Source organism: Dermacentor albipictus, chromosome 10, assembly GCF_038994185.2.
Source record: "Dermacentor albipictus isolate Rhodes 1998 colony chromosome 10, USDA_Dalb.pri_finalv2, whole genome shotgun sequence".
Classification (NCBI taxonomy): Eukaryota; Metazoa; Arthropoda; class Arachnida; order Ixodida; family Ixodidae; genus Dermacentor; species Dermacentor albipictus.
This window is the reverse complement of record NC_091830.1, coordinates 87,363,340-87,385,206: the sequence shown is the minus strand read 5'-3', so window position 1 is coordinate 87,385,206 and position 21,867 is coordinate 87,363,340. Positions and strand designations below refer to the sequence as shown.

Below are 21,867 nucleotides of genomic sequence, written 5' to 3'. Positions count from 1 at the left end.
CCATCGTCTGCCATCTTGATATTAAGCGATGTTACTTTTTATTCGTGACTGTACATTGTAAAGCTTCCTGCATCTTCGTGACTGGTCCCTCCAGTAGTGTTGCTTTTGTACACACTATGATTTTATCTTTTTCTGCTAGGCTCACATATTTTCCCCTCTAGGTTCCTTATTGGAGTTTCATTATTGTTCTCTTTCAGCCTTTTCATTATAATTGCATGTAACCATTTCTCTTAGTAGGAATTCAGTGTTCAATATTGATTTTAAAAATTCAATTGGCGAAATTTGTCTCAATTCAAAAGTTGAAGTGTTTAGTGAATGTATATGGACACTGGGGTTCATATATGAATTTTTCATTCTTGTTGATGTTTTAATTTTTGCACTTATAATAGGTAATCTGTTGGTATAATTACCATTTTATTGTTTTGGGTGCTCCAAGTTGAGCTATCGCACTTGGAAGTGCACTTATTAGATGCAATAAATCCTAATTACACAACTGTTTTAAAAAACCAGTCACACAAATTGGTATCATGGTATATTTTAATTCTCTATATGTTCTAGCTACCTTTTAGTTTGCCTTCTTTGGTGCCTTTGCAAGAATCCTCTTCCTCTTTCTATTGTTTTAGTTCTGAAGGATTAATTGCAGATTGAAGACATCGTTTATTTTGTCTCTGTCGCTCTGGACGTAGTATGTTTTGGTTTTGCTTTGTTTTGTGAGACACATTTCATATATACTTACTAAAAATGCCTTTTACATAAAGTATATTTATTGTTGAGACGGCAGTGCTGGGACATTGGCAGCAATTAAAACCGTTTTATGCCAACTGGTTCCAGCTTTAATTCTATAGATTACCTTTCCCGTTTTGATCTTTTTTTTTGGAAGAACAGCCATCTTTTTTAGACAGCAGTCATTGAGGCAGAGTGTTTCATACTTTGCTGTTTTCATTTTTAGTCTTTTGCATAATCCGTGTGGTTTTTTTTCTTGCCCACACATGCATTTGCATGGCTATTTTCTGCTCATCAGCAATTGAGTGTTGCAAGCTTCTGATTATTGTGTTCATTTGTAGCACTGCTTGTCTTGAGTTAAACTAGTTCCTGCACAGCAAAACAAACATCTGGATCAGCCTCCTTGCAAAGTTAGCATCATTGTCTTAATTGGACACTTTTTATCTGTGTATGTGTTTATGTGTGCTAGAATGTGTTAAGATTGCTCAGAACTTTTATGCTTAAGAAAAGAAAGTATAGCAGAATAATGTAGCCGAAATAATTTTTGTGAACAAGAGCGTTTGTGGAGCAACATCCAAACCACTGAATACAGTTCTTATCATCGTTGCATGAGCATTGGTGTGTTTTCTAGATGTTCCACATCACAAGCAGAGGTGTTTGCGATCTACTGTGGAACCCCGTTGTAGTAATGTATCTAACAGCCGCTGCCCACGATGCATGTTCTGACAAGTGAAATTTTATTTTACAGATTGTTATGCAGTAATAACGGAGAGAATAAATACCTTCCATAAGACGAGAAAATGGTAATAACATTATTTGTGCACTCAACCAAAAGTGACTGGTATCAGTTCAAAGCTGCATGCTGCTAGCATTCTCATCTGTCGAATGTACACTGCGTTGCTTCTTGCATTTAAAAAGCAGTCGTTGCTCTTGTATGGCCCTATTTAAAGAGGTCACCTCAAGTGTGTTTTTGAAGCCAGCATCTATGTTTTTTACTGATGGGCTTGGGTACCCGACTGCTTGTTTTGGTATTGAACTTCCAGTTTCTTAAAGAGAAAAACTGAAAACCCTGCAGCAGCAGCTTGCAGTAATACTACACTCCCTGCCCTCTCACTTTATGATGTTATTACAATTCAAAATTTTTTCTCGGCAAAAGTATGTGTGAATTTTACCAGCTAGGTCATCGAGCAATCACACGTAAATATATCAGGCAAATCATGAATGGTCGACCAGCTGTGCTCTGTTCGGTCTCATCTTCATGAAATTACCTTCAATACTTCTTCAATGAAGAAAAAAGCAATCATTAGTATTACTGTCTATCTTGTGTTCTTTCGTTGGCGTTGCATAACTACAATTTTGTTTTCAAATGAAAAGCGTTACTGTGGTAACCTGTTCTAATTTATTTATGCAGCATTGAGGCCTTGCAGCTGTCAAGCTGCAACTACAATAAGTGAGAAGTCACATAATGGACGCCGCTACCACTGTAACTTCTGTGACTATAAGAGTGATAGTGTGTCTCATCTGAAAGCACACACCATAGTCCATAGAGGCGAGCAGCCGTTTGAATGCCATTTGTGCCCTCAGAGAGTCTCACTACAGAGCAATCTCAAGGTACACCTGCGCACTCACAATGGGGAGAGGTTATTTCAGTGCCCTTCATGCCCTCAGAGCTTCTAAGAGAACAGTCAAGACACACCTGTGCACTCATACAGTCAAGAGGCCATTTCAGTGCCCTTCATGCCTCTAGAGCTTCCATCAAAAGAGTAACCTCACCGTACACCTGCGCACTCACACAGGCGAGAGGCCATATTTCAGTGCTCTTGATACCCTCAGAACTTCCAACAAAAGAGTAATCTCAATGCACACCTGAGCGCTCATATAGATGAGAGGCCATATCACTGCTGCCTGTGTACTTGAGGCCTTTTCACATAGAAAACAGCTACGTAGGCACATGCGCCACCACAAGTGAAAGGGACAATTGGAGTGATAGATGTTGTGTTAGAGCTTTTTCTAACAAGTCATTCGACTGGTCATTCCAGGAGACCTTTAGAGTGCAAAAAAAGTCATGTAAGGTAAATCTAAAGCTGTAGCTCTATTATTATAATGATATGTCTTCATCATTACTGCTGAAGACTTCTATGCTTCTAATCAACTGCTGTAAAGTAGATTGTGCTGTCAGTGTGCATGTTTATACTTGCATGGAGTTTTACTTGATTTTACTTGTTTGTCTGATTTTGATTGTGCTTATTGTCTGACGGGTTTTAGAAGATTGCTGCCACAAAATAAACGATTCTTGTTCTGGCATTCTACGTTTGGTGTGTCTTGGATACTGCGTTCTCAGCCCTCGGCGCATGGTGTAGCAATGGCGATGAGAAACGTACCCACAATTTGAAAAGCAAGTTCTTTACTTAGTTCAATGTTGTGCCAAGTTACACCGTTTGACGATTGTCATGGCAAGTACACTTTAGTTGTCATTAGACTTGAGTCCTCCTTCTAAGGTAACAGCATTTCGGAGGATGCACCGAACAGAACACATCTTGTTTTGGCTCTCCTGGTCAAAGTGAATTGAAGTCCCCAGTAGGTGATGTTCTTCTTATAAAATGAAACAGTTCACCTACAACGAGGCGCTTGACATTTTGGAGGACTTCTAGGACCGGACGCCCAGCAAGGTAATCCTGCTGTGTTGGTGGTAACCTGATATCCCTTGTGAGCTTCCAACTGCAGCCGGGCTTTCTTTGCTGCACTCTGATAAAAGGATTTAGCTGCAGCTGTCTGTGTTCGGGAGATATTTTGATCCTTCTCTGGTTGCTCAGAGATCAGAATTCTTCAGTTGTCAGGATAGCCAACTCTTATATAACCTCCTCAAAGCCTATGGCCTTTGCTGAACAGCATGGCTGTAGGAGTTTCCATGTGCACAGGAAGAGACAAATTATTTTGTGGCACAGCGACCAAATCTTTCCGCCGAAATGCTCCGCTGTTTTGGAGTTTGCCCCGAATACAGCGAAACAGCACATTTTCGCTCATCATCCTTTCATAGTAGGAAGCACAGCCTTTGCCTGAGCACTGGTAAAAAGTGAAGAATCAGCTGTAGACTGAGCCAGGTCTAGTGCTCGTTCGTTGTTACACCAGAAAGCTCGTGATGTGAGCAATAGTTGTGGTATTTGTGTGCCTCATCTGTGGAGTACAAATGGAAAAATAATGACTCTACAGCTATCTATGCCCCAATTATTCTTCACAATCTTCTGGCTGGAGGAATGTATCAACCTTCTTGCACGTAGAAGTAGATTGTTGAAGCATAATTATGGAATCGATTAAAATCTAGAAACGATTTTTAGAACAAAAATTTCATTCTTTGGCCTGCATATCCCCCTACTAATCCCAGTTACACAATGAGATGGGCGATGGAGTTCCAGACGAACAAGTTACAGATAGATTACATTAGGCTACACAATGCCCGTTGTCTTGTAATTCTTTATGGGTAAGAAGGCAGTAGTAAACTATGGCAGGTTCTTAGTTGCATTCTCCGGGGCTTATGCAAGACCATTTTGGGCTTAGCTTCACTAAAATGTACCTCCATAAGTTATAATCTTTTTCTTCGGTTTAAAGTACTGATCAGGTAGCTTTTTCAGTTTCCTTTGTGATATTTATTGTAGTTGTTCGTCAGCTGAGGTTATGACATTTTCCGTGCTTAGCAAAACAAAATTCGTCATTGTGAAACAACTCGAACTAGGAAAATGTACACAAACTATGCTGCAGCAGCCTCTGACCATCGAAATGTTCTGTGTGATATATGTTAATTTGCGGCACAGATATCGATGTGTACCATACACGATAGAACCCAGTCTCAGAAAAACACTGCGACAATTTCACCATATGGTGGCACAAAACGTTTTCTTTGCTTTGTGGTTATATGGTAAATAGATCAGAAAACAACTACGGCAAAATCCCTGGCAAGACCCCTCCCCACTTCCCACTTTCGAGAGATTTGAAATTGGCGCTAACTACCCAGCAATGCCCCCTTCCCCCTTTAATCATTTTTACCGCTTTATCATTTTCACCGAACCTCCCGGCTACAGTCTATTTCGGTCAAATATTTAGAAACTTGCATACTAAATTAGATAACGTGAGGCAATTTAGTGAGAAAGGAATTTATTGCTTAGCTGCATTTCTGCCGAGGCCGGCCGAATATCTGGAGAGCCATCGCCATAGCCATAGTTGTGTCGTCGCCGCCAGGCGGCTTGGTCAAATGAATGTATTCTGAGTGGTGTTACATGTGAATTCAGCGCGAGATACATGTTGTGATTTTTCGTGCGATCCGTCGTACGACGCGTTGGCGTTTGACTTGCCGCATACGATGATTCGGTACACAAGGTAAGAAGATCGCCCCTGCTATTTTTTGAATGCCAGTGCAATAGCTCGCTTGGTGGGCCTTAGTTCTGTGAGTTGCCGCGATGCTACGCTATCCGGATCGTACTAAAGCCTAGAGCTCTTTAGGTACGGCGGGAACGACGAGGGCACAGGACGAGGGTGCCTGAACGGTCTCTCCCTCGCCGACTCTGCGTACAGGCCAACCGCGTCGTCCACTATTACGTCCGCCATGACATGTCTTGCTCCCTACCATAGCCTCCTTTATTTTTTTCTGAGGAGGCTATGTCCCTACGGAGCGCACTGCCGGTGTGTGTTTTGCAGCCAAAGCCATTTCGTGCAAAAGAGGCTGCACATAATAGGCATGCCTGTGCTCATACACTGTTTGCAGGCTTAAATTACATTAATTTAGCTCTCGCACTCGGTCTCCTATCACCGCAACTTCTCGGCGGTCGTGCCCGGGTCGTGCGCCCTGTCAGCCGCTCGGTGCAGTGTTAACGCGATAGCGTTAAGAGGCCTGTCTCGCAGAAAATCCGGTGTCCACGTTGGACTTCCCATCAGGAAGAGGAGGAATAAACGTTTATTTTTGAAACAATATTCTGGGGTAAGCCCCGGTTCTACTCTAGGTGGGAGGTCTCCTCACTCTAGGAACCGTCTGGCCTTCGCTGCCTCCTTGGCCCTGGCGACGAGACGACGTTGTTGTTCCAGGCCTTCGGAGACTAGCTTGGTCTCCCACGTTTCAATGAGGTCTTCGCTTTCTTGTCTGTCGTTATATTCTTTCGGTAAGGCGATGCGTCTGTATCTAGATGCCATGGACATCCAGGATCAGGTGCACCAAGGTGTCCGGTATGCCGCAGATTGGGCAGTGGTATCCTTGTAGCGTTGGGTATAGTCTGTGCTTGAGCATTCGGTGGGTGTAAGTTTTACTCTGTTGTCTTCGGAGTGTGGTACTTTCCTTTTGGTGAGCTTTGGGTGAGGTGGTGGGTACACCCTGCGTTCCAGCCTGTGATGTTGAAAGATCGCTGAGTAGGTGATGGGTACGGTCTCTGCCCCAACTCACACAGACCGAGCATTCACCGCTTCGTTCCCCTTAAGCCCCTCGTGCCCAAGAAGCCACGTTATGCAGGTGTAGGGGATCAGAGTGCTGAGGTGCTTCAATATCTCCAGTGCTTCTGTCGACACACGACCCTTATCGTAGGTAATGACAGCTACTTCAGAATTGGAAAAGGCAACAGCTGCGTCCATAGACGTGGTAGTTGCTAGGGCAATCGCTGTCTCTTCTGCAATTTCAGAGTTTTGTTCACGGATTGTGGCAGACGCTAGCTCTCTGCCCTGAGAATCTGGCGCTCAGGGTGTAAGCGTTTCTTTGCAGGTATTTGGCTGCGTTGGTGTATCTGGCATCCGGATTCTTGTGTCTTCGCCGTATGGCATCCACTTGGGCTTGTCTTTTTCCTTGTGGTGCGTGGGGTGCGTGTTGCGTGGAATTGGTGCTATGCACAGGGATTCGCGAATGTTTGGAGGAATTCTTTCCTTTCGGTCCGTGGCGGCTATAAAGGTTTCACCCTAGCTCAGCCATTGCAGCATTGATCTTCCAGTGGGCGTGAGCTTCAGTCGTTCCAACTGACTGGCTTTATGAGCTTCATCTTGTTCTTGCCATTTGTTGTGTACATCCATCTTGAGAAGTCTCGTAGTCGAAGCCGTAGATGGTAGGTCCAGGGTGATTTTAATGGCATTGCGTATTTCAATGTTAATTTCTTCAACATCTACATTCTTCAGCGCGAGGTGGCGCATGCCGTATGTTATTCGACTGGTGCGGAGTGCTTGCATCGTCCATAGCGTTTTGCGTTCTTTGAGTCCGCTTCTATAGCTCGCAACTCTCCTAACGAGATGTGTGAGCTGGGATAGCGTTCGCTGTAGGCGCGGGAAGGTGGCCGACCCAGACTTGTTTTTGTGGATGTGCAGCCCTAAAACTCGTAGGGTTCCCACTTTTGGAATAGGCGTTCCATTGAGTGTGACGTCAGGATCAGGTTCATCATAGCCGGGTGGTCTGCCTGTCATTCTTGAATTAAGAACGACGTGTTCCGACTTCTCGGAAGCACAGCAGAGGCCACATTTGTGCAAGTAGCTCTCGATCATATCTAGTGCTTCCTGTGGGCATGTTTCTTGCATTCCGGTGTTTGAGGCTGTTATCCATAATGTGATATCATCTGCATAAAAAGCACATCCTAGGTCTGGTATTGTGTTGAAGAGGCAGGGTAGCTTGATTATGGCGACGTTTAAAGCAATGGCGATATGACTGAACCCTGCGGGGTGCCTTTGCTCGGTAGTCAGAAGCTGTCGCTGCGCAGGGTGTATATTCCAACTATGGCCATGTGGCCCATGACGAAATACCTTACGCAGTCGTATGTCCGAGATTCACAGCCCAGGTCTTCGAGGTTGCAGAGGATAGCTTCGTGACTGACATTGTCAAAAGCTCCCTTTATGTTGATCGCTAAAATCAATGATTTGCTTCTAGTGCATTAACACGTTCTGCCTGAAACAGAACATAAAGTTTCGAAAATATCCATTGTCTTCGAGGTATGAGTTTAGCCGGTTGTGTATCATATGCTTGAAAAGTTTCCCTACACACAAGGTAAGGGAAATTTCAAGGTAAGGGAATTCTCAAGGCTGAGCTGTTTATCCCAGGCAGCCAGTAGCTCTCCTTTCTCCTAGCATGCATTGAAGTACTGGGGCAGGGTTGCGGTAGCCTGCTGTCAAAGGTTCCAGAGATGCTCGTTGATGATCGGATCTTTGCCCGTTCTGGTGTTTCTGGTGAGCGTCGATAGTGCTGCAGAGAGTTCAACATGTGTAAAGGGTTGGTCAAGTTCGGGGTTTGGTTTCCCACTGTAGACTTTGTCATGTGCCGTCATATTAATGGGTGGGTTGCCGCAGAGCTTCTGAATTTCTCGGAGGAGATTCTCTTCCAATCCAGCATGGTTGTGCACGAGGCTACAGAGGTGCTGTCTCTGCTGACTCTTTCTAGGGCCGCTGTCGAGAAGGGTGCAGGAGGTGCCACGTCTTCTTTGTGCTCAGGGTTCCCTGGAGGTTGTCGCAAAATGCGTGCCAGTCTGTCATCCTAATGTCTCTGTGTATGCCTGTGCTTTCTTGGTGAGGAGAGGAAATTTCCTTCTTTAATTTCTTGTTTAGCTTCTGTGTCTTCCACCTTTTGAGGAGAGCTGTTCTGGCTTCCCAGAGGTGGAGAAGCTGCGTGTCGATGGCTGGCGCTACTTCATTCAGCTGTATTGTTTTGGTGTGATGATCTGCCGTGTTGAGGACTTTGCTCAGCCCGTCATCTATGTTCTCGATGGCGGTCTCGACATTTAGCTCATCTAAAAATGACTTCCACTCCGTTACCCAGGCTGTTCCTACCCTTGCGGACGACTTGGGAGTGTGAGCCACGGTTAGTTGGAGGATGTGGCGATCGCTGCCCAGGGTTTCTGGGAGTCGGCTCCATTTCTTCGTGTCTTCCCAGTGGGCTGTGCTTGCAATAATCAGGTTCTCGATTCTCTGCACTTGAACACACTTTTTCACCAAAGTCTCGCTACGAGAAACCGCTGGCTCTTCCCATGGCTTGCATGAGGACGACATTGTTCCACTTTGCAAGCTCGAAGCCTGCTTGTGGGCTGAATACAACCTTGTAGTCGTCAACTGGTAGAGGTAGCATTCGGGGCTTTCGCTGTTGCGGTGGTGGTGACTTTTTATTCAATTGTTGCTTGGTTGGGCTGCTTTCTTGTGTCATTTGATTCTCTGTGTCCTTCTTGCCATTTCTGCCCCTCGTAATCCAGATGCTCTTGCGTTCAATAGTTCTTCCGCTGCTTGCATCATAATTCCAGGCAGTTTCTGCATTGCTTACTTCAGCCGGGCCCATCTGCATTGTGTTTGTATCTTCTAGCTGTTCTCTTGGTATTTTGATTGCTTCTACTGCTGCTTTGCTCATCTCGAGTGCTCTTAGTTGCTGCATGGGCAGGTGCCCGTGCTATGCCCTCAGATACGCTCGAGTGGCGCCAGCATGCACCACGGGGTTGCAGTGGCTTGTTCGGCATCTGCTTTACCCAGGTGGGTGTGCAGCCATTGCAGAAATAAGTAAATGGGGTACTCACTTGATGCTGGCTAGAGTCCGCCGATTTCTCTCGTCGTGCCAGTTATGCAGTTGGCGTAATTAGGTTGTTCACAGGCCATGATCCCGCTTAAGAGGCACGAGAAGCGCGGCTGTTCTCCACGGCCTCATTGCGGCTTTTTCCGACGTCCCATCAGCAAAAATATTTTTGAACCGCACATACCCAGGCCCTCCATATGCTGGAAGGAATTTACTGAACTAATTGAATTTTGCAAAGATACGTGGGAAAATACTAAACTACTCCTTACACACAACCTACTGACATGATAGACTCTTAGATTATAATGTGACTATACGAGAAAATTATTCTGTTACGCGAAAATTGAGACCCCTTTTCCAGCGTTTCTACAATTCATAGACTGCCAACGGCGTCCGCCATTTGCACGCACCGGTGCAGAAGTCCACGTAGCGGCGCACTCACTTCCTTGATACACTTATAGATGGCGCTTGCCTGCGCCAATTTTTAAAGCCCCTTAAAACTTCGTAAATTAACGGCACTCTTCTCTTCCGTCTTCACTCCTCTTTGTCCTTCCTCCCTCCCTCCTCGATCATGGCACCACCTACACCGCTCGAGCATAGCGGATGGCCTTTTCCACAGTTTACTGCATGCATTTCAAGGCAGTGCGCTTTAAGCGTTAGCATCGGCTTCTAGCTCCGAGTAACTTCATGTACAGCATAGCATAACAGAACTAGCCTGAAATCACGGGCTCGTGGCGCTGAAGTATTTCCATCTCAGCTTTTAATGCAATGGCGTTAAGGGCACTGTGCCACAGAAAATCCGGCATCAAACATTGTTTCGGCAAAAAGATGCTCGAACCGCACATACCTAGGCCCTATATGTTGCCCATGGCAGCTACTGAACTAAGTGAATTTCTCAAGCTAAAAGTCAGAAAAATCATAAAGCACGGCTTACACACAATGTATAGACAAAGTAGCGTCGGATTGTACTTTGACTACACTCGAAAAGATAATTCTGTTACGCGAAAATTCAAAGAAAACCCCTTTTAGGCATTTCTGCCATTCATAGACCGGCCACAGCGTCTGTCGTGCACGTGAAGGTGCGGCTGGCTTCGCCTAATTTGTACAGCTCACATGAAGATGTCATCGTCACACGAAACCGTATCATTCGTCACAGACTCCTAAATTCATCAAAATCTGCTTGTTCTGTCATTAGAGCTCGCCCCTGCCTTTTCTTTGCATTGTCCTCGTGTCTCCGTGCAAACTTTTTCAGTATTCATTAAAATGAATTGTTTTCTCATTCAAATTTACTTTTTTCGTTTGCCCGATAATATGCATAATTTTGCGCCCCCTTTACATATAAGAAAGTTCTATCGGTGACTGTACTTACTTGCATAAAAAGTCCAGTTTCAGTTCAACGAAATTTCAGTATAATGAGGCAAATTGCAAATTTTGCCGGCTTCATTATGTTGAGGTTTAAATATCTTTCCGAAGTGTGCAAAAGGCACATACAGTTTTCAGGCGTTAACTGTGCCAATGCAACTCACGGGGTTGCAAGGCAGCATATGGTGTCCACAGGAGGACAGTATATCTTTGCTGACCTCACCCTATTCTCAACCGACGGTAAGCCCCACCGCGTATGGGTGGTTTGGAACAGTAAAAATTCCACAGGAACTGTAGTGGAGCGACCAGCCATCTCCTCCTCCAACTCGCCAATGCTCCCAGTGCTCTGCCCAAGCCCATGGAGGTAAGCTGTTTTTACTCATGCCAAACCACAAGACCCCTCTTGTAGAGATGAGGTGAAGGTCACCTAGCATTACCTATTTAAGTACAGTTAAACCTCGTTACTACGAACACCACATTAACAAAGTTTTCAGAAAGCCCCTCCTGACTTCCTATAGTTTCGATGTAAAAGTATTTCAGTACTGCAAACTTCAGAATACTGAAGTTTTCAGAATTACGATCATTATTCCGTTTCCTTGTGAGGTCAACGCCTTGGTACCATGAGCTAATATTTAAAAATTTAAGGATTCTTGATTTCTTGGTAATGGAAGAGGGAATAGTCCAGAAAAGTTTGACATCCCACAAGTTACGCCGGAAGAAGTAAAGAAAGCTTTGGGAGCTTTACAAAGAAGGAAGGCAGCTGGGGTGGATCAGGTAACAGCAGATTTTTCCAGAAAAACTGTCCACCCTGTATATGCAATGCCTCTGGACCTCGAGCGTATTGGAAACTTGGAAGAACGCCAACATAATCTTAATCCATAAGAAAGGAGATGCCAATGACTTGAAAAATTATAGACTGATGGTCTTACTGTCCGTTGGCTACAAAGTACTTACTAAGGTAATTGCAAACCGAATCAGGAACACCTTAGACTTCTGTCAACCAAAGGACGTGTTCCGACTTCTCGGAAGCACAGCAGAGGCCACATTTGTGCAAGTAGCTCTCGATCATATCTAGTGCTTCCTGTGGGCATGTTTCTTGCATTCCGGTGTTTGAGGCTGTTATCCATAATGTGATATCATCTGCATAAAAAGCACATCCTAGGTCTGGTATTGTGTTGAAGAGGCAGGGTAGCTTGATTATGGCGACGTTTAAAGCAATGGATTTTGTAAGGACTACTCAACAATAGACCATATTCACACTATCAATCGGGTGATAGAGGAATGTGAGGAATATAACCGACCTTTATATACAGCTTTCATTGATCACGAAAAAGCGTTTGATTCAGTCGAAACCTCAGCAGTCATGGAGGCATTACGGAATCGGGGGATAGACGAGCCATATGTAAAATTACTGAAATATATCTGTAGCGGCTCCACAGCCACCATAGTCCTCCATAAAGAAAGCACCAAATCCCGATAAAGAAAGGCGTCAGGCAGGGAGATACGACCTCTCCAATGCTATTCACAGCATGTTTACAGGAGGTATTCAGAGACCTGGAGGTGGAAGAATCGGGGATAAGAGGTAATGGAGAATACCTTAGTAACTTGCGATTCGCTGATAATATTGCCTTGCTTAGTAACTCAGGGGACCAATTGCAATGCATGCTCACCTACCTGGAGAGGCAAAGTAGAAGGGTGAGTCAAAAAATTAATCTGCCGAAAACCAAAGTAATTTTAATAGTCCCGGAAGAGAACAGCAGTTTACGATAGGTAGCGATGCACTGGAAGTGGTAAGGGAATACATCTACTTAGGACAGGTAGGGTCTGCGGATCCGGATCATGAGACTGAAATAATCAGAAGAATAAGAATGGGCTGGGGTGTGTTTGGCAGGCATTCTCAGATCATGAGCAGCAGGCTGCCATTATCCGTCAAGAGAAATGTGTACAACAGCTGTGTCTTACCAGTACTCGCGTACTGGGCAGAAACCTGGAGGCTTACGAAAAGGATTCCAATTAAATTGAGGACGATGCAACGAGGTATGGAAAGAAGAATGATGGGTGTAACATTAACGTGGGGATAAGAAGAGAGCAGATTGGGTGAGGAAAGAAGTGTGATTTAATGACATCTTAGTTGAAATCAAGAAAATGAAATCGGCATGGGCAGGACATGTAATGAGGAGAGAAGATAACCGATGATCATTAGGGGTTACGGATTGGACTTTTAGAGAAGGGAAGCGTAGAAGAGGGCAGTAGAAAGTTATGTGGGCAGATGAGATTAAGAAGTTTGCAGGGACAACATGGCCACAATTAGCACATGACCTGTGTAGTTGGAGAAGTATGGGAGAGGCCTTTGCCCTGCAGTGGGGGTAGCCAAGCTGATGATGATGATTATTTTCTTATATCCTTCACAGCAGCCGAAGCAGTAGGCTAGCAAACAAGGTGCAGAGAGCGGACGTAATAGTGCATGAGTTCGCAAAACGTGAGAGCGTGCCCAAGAAAAAAAGAATGTGGGTGAGCGGAGGTGACTACGCATCAGGTTTTGCAAACGCTTGCTCTACTCAGAAAAGTGTTGCCTAGCAATGCAACCACGTCTTTTTTTCTTTCACCCTTCTTTCTATGCACACTTCTTTCTTTCGTGCTTTTTTCGGTGGCAATGCTAGCTATGCACGCAGTGAAATGTAACCTCCATACTCGCACATGTGCCACACTATCACAATTTGCACTTTCTAGACGTGCTTGTGCTTTGACATGGTTCAGGTGTCTGCCTTGAGCTAGAAAGATGTGGTATCCACCGCAAGAAATGTCAAATATAAGCAAAAAAGCAAGGGACATTCCACTTCGGAGGTGGCATGAAGCTACCTTTTTGTCGGTAGTTTTCTCAGCGTCAGCATCTATTTTGCGCACGTCACTCTGATTAGATGGTGCTTCGGTGGTGAGAGGCAGCAGAATCCATGGAAAATTGCAACAGTGCGTTTTGAGACCCAACAGCGATGTTTTTGGGGTTAGCTCATCTGCTGACAACTTATGAACTGATGTGCTGATGGGTGGAATGGTTAATTTTGGGGCTTTCAGTATAACAGTCTTTCAGAATAATGAAAAATTCATCACAGTCCCCTGAAGCTCAAACTCTTAGATGTCTCTTATGAAATACTGACAACATTGAAGGGCTTTTATTCCACATTCCTCAGATGGAATCGCAATTGCTGTACAGTCAACATGGGAGCATCCATATGTCACTTGAAGCTGTGTCCATACAAGTGATTTTATTTAGCAAGACAATCGCTGTGTTCTCTATATACACCACAGATCCCCAACTTAGAGGCCATTTTGAAAGCCTGGTTTGTACGCGTCCTTCTCCATACGTCCTTGTATGAGACCTGCACTTAAAGCTCAGTGTGGGGCAGGTCGGTATGTGATATTATTGGTGAACTCATTGAGAATGTTTAGATGTCCTATGGGACAAGTATAAGTAATACAACGTAGCCAACTTTTTTTCTAGCATCGTACATAATAGTTTTTCTAGAGTCGTCACATCCTCTCCATGCTCACTTCATTGCATGCAATGGCTGATGATTAAAATGCCTCTTTAGAAGTGCTAATGTCCCAGTGTTAATAGAGGGTATTGAAGAGTGTGCGTGTCCCTAATGTTTAAAGCGATGGTGTCTATGTGTTTTGGAAACTGGGATAAATTCAAGCAGCTTTCCAGCCTGACACCTCCATGAACATGACTCTTCATAGGTGAAATGACATGCCGTTTATTTTGAGCTGCACGCGAAATTCCCCCTCCATCTTCAAGCACTCAAGTCAACCCAAATCCTTTGTAAGGTGAGGAATGCAAATTGGCATCACAAAAAGTAGAATAAGACCTGGGTTTTAATTTAGTGCACCCAACATTTAAAATTCCAATCCCTTTTAAACAATGCAGAGCAACTTGGAGATGGGTGCGTCCAAAAACAAAAAAGGAGTAATTGGTCAAGGTGTATTTTGTCCATAAACTCTCACATATTCTATAAACTCTATAGAGTAGAGTAATAGAGCTAACACCCTCACCCTTGTTTATGTCACGGGCTATAGACTATGATAGCAAGCCTAGATATTTGGCGCACATTTGGGTGGATACATAGTTGACAAAAGTACTGGAAAAAATGTCTTGCACACAAGCATGACTGCTGAATTAAAATCAATTTGACCATTGCCTATGTTAGGACCAGTGAGTGTTTCTTTGTCATTCCAATTGTATTTATTTTAACCATGGGACATACAGATTTTGTCCCCAAGAGTGTTTTTAAGGAAATGTTTGTCTTCTTTTTCTTTTACAGCGAAGCTGTTAGCATCTCTGTGTCGGTCCTTGAGCATAAATTTTCATTGGCAATGGCTCATCCCCCTCGTAATGCAGAGGCTACAAGCAATCGGCAAAGTGAAGCGATCAGTGCAAACAATCATTGAAATATCTTGTGCAGCAAACAGAACAGCATACGTTTAAATAAAGTAGAAGCGCAAAAAAATACCTCAACCATAAATTAAGCGTTGCATAGCGCCCTTAGCAGTTGTACCGGTGGTTTTGGAAGAGTTTCGTTGGCCATCAATTTCCTTAGGGCTTCTATAGTGAGTGAATGTTTTTTTTTTATTCTGGACTTATACACCAGCATGTTTAGTTTGCTTTACTACATGGATTATCTGTTCGTTTCTTATCATTATCTTGAGCCGACGGGTCACTATTATCTTGGCACCCTATGGCCTTAGTAGGATTTGTGTCATTCTGTAAATCATCACCATTTAATGAACAATATTTGCTGGCAGATTATTCATGCCTGAAAAGGTTCGTGAAAATGTCGGTATAGGTAAGTCTGAAAAATGTTTCTACAATCACTCTGTACATACCTTGCTGCACATGGACAGTTAAATTTGTCGTTATGATGGTCTGTACACCTACACTTTCAAAATGCAGGCTGCTGTGTTTCAGGCTATGTCAAGAGAAGATACAGTCACTGCCAGCACTGAATATGCATTTGGCAACTTTCATACGGGTGGTATGCCATGCTCGCAGTCCACCTCAGCAGCGAAGATTAGTTACAGCAGACAATTCTGAAGAATTGCCCGTGATGTATAGTCTGAGGTCTTATAGGGAAGGAGGACTCTCTTTCATGGTCAACGCAAGATGGGCACCTTGTGTATATGTTTGTGGGGCTCCTAATTATGTTATTCAGATGCTTATTCTTGCCAAGTGCTTGTTTTGGTATTGTATTGGGAGTACTGGCTGCTGCATACTTTTAATCATGGCACATTCTCATATTTATGTTGCCCTGTGGCATTCATTGTCCTGAAGACCACAAAACAATGAAAACTAGGCACAGGCATAAACTACGTATAACTTGTGCCAACATTGGATGCAGACAGTGTTGGTCAAGTTTGTGATACAAGAAAATAAATATGCTAAGGAACTGGCAGTAATGTAAACTGCTTTGTTGCTGTGCGTACGCAAACTTACTTTTATCTGAATAATATGAAGTGTGTCATGAAAACATTAGTGGAAACATTACACTTTGCAGTAGTGGCTGTATGCACGAAGGCTACACACCAACTCAACTTGCTTTGCAATTTTAGAGCAAGAGCTCCACTATTCTATGTCTCTCAAGGCCATTTGTCGTGTCGCATTGACTTTGAGGCGGTACGTGATCCGTTGCGGAAAGGTGTCGCAACTGCGTTCACACTGAGCGTAGCCGCTGCGAGCGCAATAGGAGAAGGTTAATGTGCTAATATAGTCGGACGTACCGTGAGCACGCACACATGTTATGTCATGTTGGCAAGAGCATCAACGTCTATAGTTCGACCCTTCGACTGGTGCTTCGATGCACTGTCGCAGCCAATCCGCTTTGAAGCACCCAGCATCGAGCGAGGCTTGTCCACGCACCGATTAGGTCGTGGTATAAATGCTCCTTTAACAGCTGCTTCGCTGGCACTTGGTCGCTCAGTCTCTCACCATGGATGGCACGCCGGCTGGGCATTCTGTGCCTGCGCTTTAGCGCAAGTTGCAGGCTGAGTCCAATGATCCAGTAGAGATAGCTAGATGGCATGCTGCGAAATTCCAAGAAAGTGCTAAGTTGCCTGCTAAAGCTGCGGTGCAAAAGGAAGCCTAAGTAGCTTGTTATAGAGAATCTTGCCAAGCCCGTAAGTGTCCCAAGATCAAATGTGCTGCAGTTGCCGTCATAGTTCAGCAACACAAAGAACAATAAGGAGAAGATGAAGCCATCAATATAAGCAACGGCACCCAGGTAGCTTGACTGCGATTGCCAGGTTTCACAGTGACTTTACGGACAACCTGTTCCTCAATGTGTGTAACGTGTATGAAAGACTGCGGCCCAACTTTACTAAAGCATTATGTGCATAGTCTTGCAAAACCAAGCCAAACAGACATTTTGCTGTTGATGACTACGTTTACAAGAGCTAAACCTTAGCCAGTTTTTTTTAAATGTACAGCCAAAACCCATTATAGTGAACAACCTTGTGGGCTAAGAAATAGCTTGATCTATCAGGTGATTTGATATACACAAAGTCGCCTATAACGTACCCAGATAAGCTTTTTTTTTTGTTATGCAATTCTAAAATACCGACGACTTGTTCTTAAGGGCTGCAATCATGAAACATACTCAAACTCTTATCCAGCAAACTCTTGGGCTATGGCTGGATGTGCATGGAATAGATGTTTCATTTGTTCGTCCTTTCTAGACTGGACTCTGGCAGTGTAATCAATTGATCAGCACATTCGGCCTGCAAAATGGGAGAATAGTCCAAAGATATTTATTACTCCCATGCAAATATTCAACATTTTTAATGCAAATCAAATAGTTGTTGCTTTTTTCTTTCTTTCGTATTGTTTGAGAAGTCACTATCTGAAAGTTTGAATATTCACTTCTCTTGAATATCTGGAGAACAACATCACTTATTGGAGTCTTTATCGATAGAAAACAACTAAATGGAGTTGTGTTCCTAATGACACTTCTGTAGGGGAGCTGCAGTGGCTGCACCACTTCCTGATTCAATGCACGTTGCAGATATAATTTCTGCCGAATTTGTTCCCAATGGTTCATTATGCACGCCTCACTTTTTGGCAGCGTGTATGCGAATTAGTGGTCTCGACGTAGGCAAAACAATTTATTATTTGCCCAATTGCACCATAGTTTTGCCCCTTTAAAACAATATGCAGTGCTATAGCATTGCTCTCGTCTTCTTGAAGGAATTCGAAATTCTATCTACATTTGTTTGTCAGTTTGCAAACAATGTTGCATGCATTTAGATATGTCTGTAGTTGAGCCATGTAAATACAATGCATAAGCCTTTTTTTTTAGACAAGCATAAAGCAAGCTATATTTCATTGTGTTTAGAAATAAAATATTAGATTTAATGTCTTGAGATTGGTTTCTCGAACACAATGGACGGGCTTAATTCGACTCCGGTTCATTCAATTTTTGGTTATTTCTAACTCTGCCGAGACTCCTGACCAACGTCCATGCATTTCTATGCTCCCTAAATTCTGTTATTTCGATCCTAGGGTTAGCTTTTGCCGGATAATTCAAACTTGACAAGTGAACAGGCAGGCGACTGACCCCTACTGAGACCCCATGTAATGACCCCTTTAGTAGGAGCGTCTGTCTTGACGGAGCTTATGAGGAAATGGTTGCTTTGAACACATGTCATCGTTAGTCGAAAGCGCCGCTTTTTTTCTCTCTAGGAAAATTGTCAAGCAATAAGCCTAGCTCACAATGTCCTATTACAGTAATTAGCCGATTAAGATGCGTGCTTGCCTTTATTCTTGAGAATAAATTGAGCCGAAAATTGCCTGCACGCTGCAGTCTCGCAATAAAACCAAACTGCATTTACAGCATTTGTATGTTTTACCACAGAACGCGGCCTTATTGCTGCGAAGATAACTGTATGAAACTGCGTGGCAAAGCCCTCTTTAAAAAGCTGGGCGCCCATTGCGCACCACTTTTTCTTACCAAAATATTGGGCGCGCATTAGATTTCTACTTAAGGAGCTATCATGTCATTTCTACGTCTGCTTTCTACTTTGCAAACATAGAAAGTGTGCATGCATTTGATTCGGGGGCATGTTAAAATCTGGCGACTACTGGCAAATGAATCTGCAGCCTGTCATTATCTTTTTGCACCTAGTGTTTCTTTGTTGTAATTGGTTGTTCATATCCTGTAATACAAATTCAGTTAGCTAGACCCCTTTTAGGGCACTAAATAAATGATTCTGTTTGATGACTTTGCATTGTTTATTATTGTTGATACAGTAAAACCCTGTTAACTCAGAGATTTGAGATACTTCTCCAGAGTATTACACAAGAGGTTCTCTAGAGAAGAACTGAAAAATATATGGGGTTGATACAAAGCCGGAGAAAATTTTCAGCTTAACCGATATTTTCAGGTATCAGCGTTCAAGTTAATGATGGCTTACTATATTTCCATGCTTGGACTTATAGCATGTAATCAACTTATTCAGTTTCGTATGCTGTTTATGTCCTGTTTACTGCTCCAAGAGAATTTGAGCGATTGCACTTGGAAGTTCGCTTCTGATTGCCATTGAATGCACTGGTATGACAAATATTAATCAGCAATTTAAGTTACTAGACAGCTGTTAATATGCATCGGCTTATCCCATCTCCACATTGGTACAACTACAGTTATGACAGTTCTGCTGGCACAGGCGCTTCATCTTTCTCTAGTAATATTTCTTTGAAGCGCCTGAAAAATTCTTTGTTTTTTAATAATAAAAGTAACAGGGAACCTCTTTTTTAATATGATAATAGCTTCTCAGCGTTGTCTAATTGTTTCTGTGTGCTCCCTGGAATGGTACGAATTGAGCACAAGCATTATTTCTTCCATAGAAGCATTTTTATGGCGGTACAATACTGTTAGCACTGCAGGCAACTATTGCATACTGTTCATTTCACAACACGCAGAACAGTGATCACTTACACTGGGTGATACAAGTATAGACTGAACAGATCTAGATAGATTCGTAAACATTTATTCTAGTATTTTCTTCTAGCAGGTTCATGTCTGTACCTTTTAATAAAAGGAAAAAGAATCCCATATCATTAACATTTTATTACCTGATTGACTGATGCCATAATTTTGAAGTTTGCACTGGCACTAGTCATCTTCTGGCGAATAAAGTCTTCAGAGAAAACCATAAACACTTCACTTAAAACTTCTATTGCAGCCTGCAAGTCCACAATAATGGTTACCTTACTGCTAGGCAGCCAATAAAAGGTACGCATGAATAAGAATTTGCGATTTTGAACACGAATCTGAACCTATACAGCTTCATATGACCTTACATCAACTTGAACATTATTTTTGTGTGCTTCCAGGAATGGAAAAGTGTGCAAGGCTCTGACTTAAAATGGAGCCTAGTAGAGATTTTTATAATTTCTATATGCAGTTTATAAAAGAATATTTAAAATCAGCCATGAAAATCCTTTTCTTCTAGGTGTATCATTTAAGTAAAAAATTTAATCATAAGCATAGCTATCGAGAGCATTGATAATTGATATCCTTAAATAATACAATAATTGCAAGACACGTGCATCCTCTGAATTCCTGTACATGTGCACACAAAATTTGGCTTCGATTGGGCCACACTTTACAAAAATATTTTTTTGCACAAGTACTAGTACAAACAAAGTAAGATTGAAAAAAAAAGATGAAAGTCAAGTTGAAAGTTTATAAACTTGGTATTACTGTTGCATATGATCCATTGTGTGAAATTTGGCGAGAACGCAGAACAGTCTTTTGCAGTTTAACATTTTCCTGCTGTGTCGGTGGTATCCTAACTCTAGCGAGCTTCGCTCTTCTGGTGGGCTTTCTTTCCTGTACTCTGATGAAAGCATTTAGCGATAAAATGCATTCCACCGAATTATTTGGTTCTTCACTTGTCTGTTTGGTATCCCAGAGCTAACAGTTGCCGAGTTGGCATGGTTACCAACTCCTGTAGAACCACCTCAAAAGTTATTTTGTACAACAGTATGGATTTAGAAGTGACTGTCTCCACAGCATGAAGCCAATTGCTGGTGGTTGAAATTCTTAGCTGTGTTTTGGAGTTTGTGCAGTATACAGCGAAGCACCAAATTTTGGCTCATCCTCCTCTCATATGTAAGAAGCACAGCCTTCGCCTGAGCACTGGTGAAAAGTGAAGAATCAGCTGTTGTCGACTCAGGCAGTGCCAGTGCTCGTTTGTTGTTGCACCAGGAAAGCTTGTGATGTCGCCAGTATATCTGTGGTTGCGAACCTCATCTGTAGGGCATGAATGGAAATTTGAAGCTCTTACTGCTGCGGTGCCCCCACTAGATTCATTTTTTGCAATATTCTTGCTGGAGAAATGTCTTGGCATTCTTGCATGTAGAAATACGATGTTGAAACATAAATATAGAATAAAAATGTAGAAACACTAAATATTTAAACAAAAATAGTTTTTCGGCTTGCACCTCTCCTTAATCAGGTTAGTCACACAATGAGATAGACGATAGAGTTCTAGACGAAGACCTCGTACATAATCTATATTAAGCTGTACATTGCCTCCCGTCTTGTACTTTTTGAGGAGTAACAGAGCAATAGCATAGTATGGCAGATGATTAGTTGCATTCTCGAGGATTTACATATCGCGGTACTCTCACTGAGCTAAGCCAGGTCATGCAAGCAATGCAAGAGGACATGTTGAACTTACCTTCTCTGCGAGGTTAGCACAATTTTTTTCTTCAGTTTACCTCAGGTATGAATGCATCTGTTAACATCATTCACATTGTTTGTGCTTAGCAATGCAATATGTCCCGTGTTGAAGCAGCTCAAGGTATGCAAATGTACATGAACAGTGTTGCAGCAGCATCGAGCTTGGTGTGCGTTTAGATTTGGGGTGTGTACAGTGCAAGTAGAAACCAGTTTTCAGAAAAACGCTGTGATAGGTTACCATGTGTTGCATACAGAAATTTACTTTGTTATGTGTTATATAGTAATAGCTTGGAAAACAACTATTTAAGCACCATTAAACCATAAACTAGTTGTAATGACATCTTACTCTCGAAATTAAGATGGAGCTCACAACTGCATTGTGTGTTGTAATGTTTTTTGGCCTGGTAACTATGCTTGAGCTTCTCTTCATTGTTAATAACACTTTGCCATCCTCTTTCTCTCTAGGTGTATGTCACTGATGGATGAAGAGCGCCATGTTGTGGCCCCCGCCGTCTACCATCTTGATAATATGCGATGTCACTTTTTATT

General features: G+C 42.9%; 1 protein-coding gene and 1 long non-coding RNA gene across 14 annotated transcripts in view; both read left to right on the top strand.

Moving 5' to 3' along the window:
* The first annotated feature begins 1,152 nt into the window (after nucleotides 1–1,152).
* LOC139051060 (uncharacterized) lies at nucleotides 1,153–3,027 on the top strand. Its single transcript, XR_011509214.1, has 2 exons — nucleotides 1,153–1,526; nucleotides 2,135–3,027. It is a non-coding gene; the product is annotated as an uncharacterized lncRNA (long non-coding RNA).
* A 1,924-nt stretch (nucleotides 3,028–4,951) lies between these two features.
* Nucleotides 4,952–21,867, top strand: part of LOC135910263 (zinc finger protein 771-like) — a 69,251-nt gene continuing 52,335 nt past the window's right edge. For 7 of the 13 annotated variants that reach the window (XR_011509200.1, XR_011509199.1, XR_011509198.1 and 4 more), the window contains exons 1-3: nucleotides 4,952–5,094; nucleotides 10,874–10,949; nucleotides 19,814–19,863. Coding sequence is in view for 4 of the 13 variants with exons in the window: in XM_070528027.1 (XP_070384128.1) it covers nucleotides 10,918–10,949; nucleotides 19,814–19,863 (82 nt within the window). In the remaining 9 variants the exon portion in view is untranslated. The remainder of the gene's footprint in view (nucleotides 5,095–10,873; nucleotides 10,950–19,813; nucleotides 19,864–21,867) is intronic. The other 6 variants (XR_011509206.1, XR_011509205.1, XR_011509204.1 and 3 more) reach the window with 2 other exon arrangements.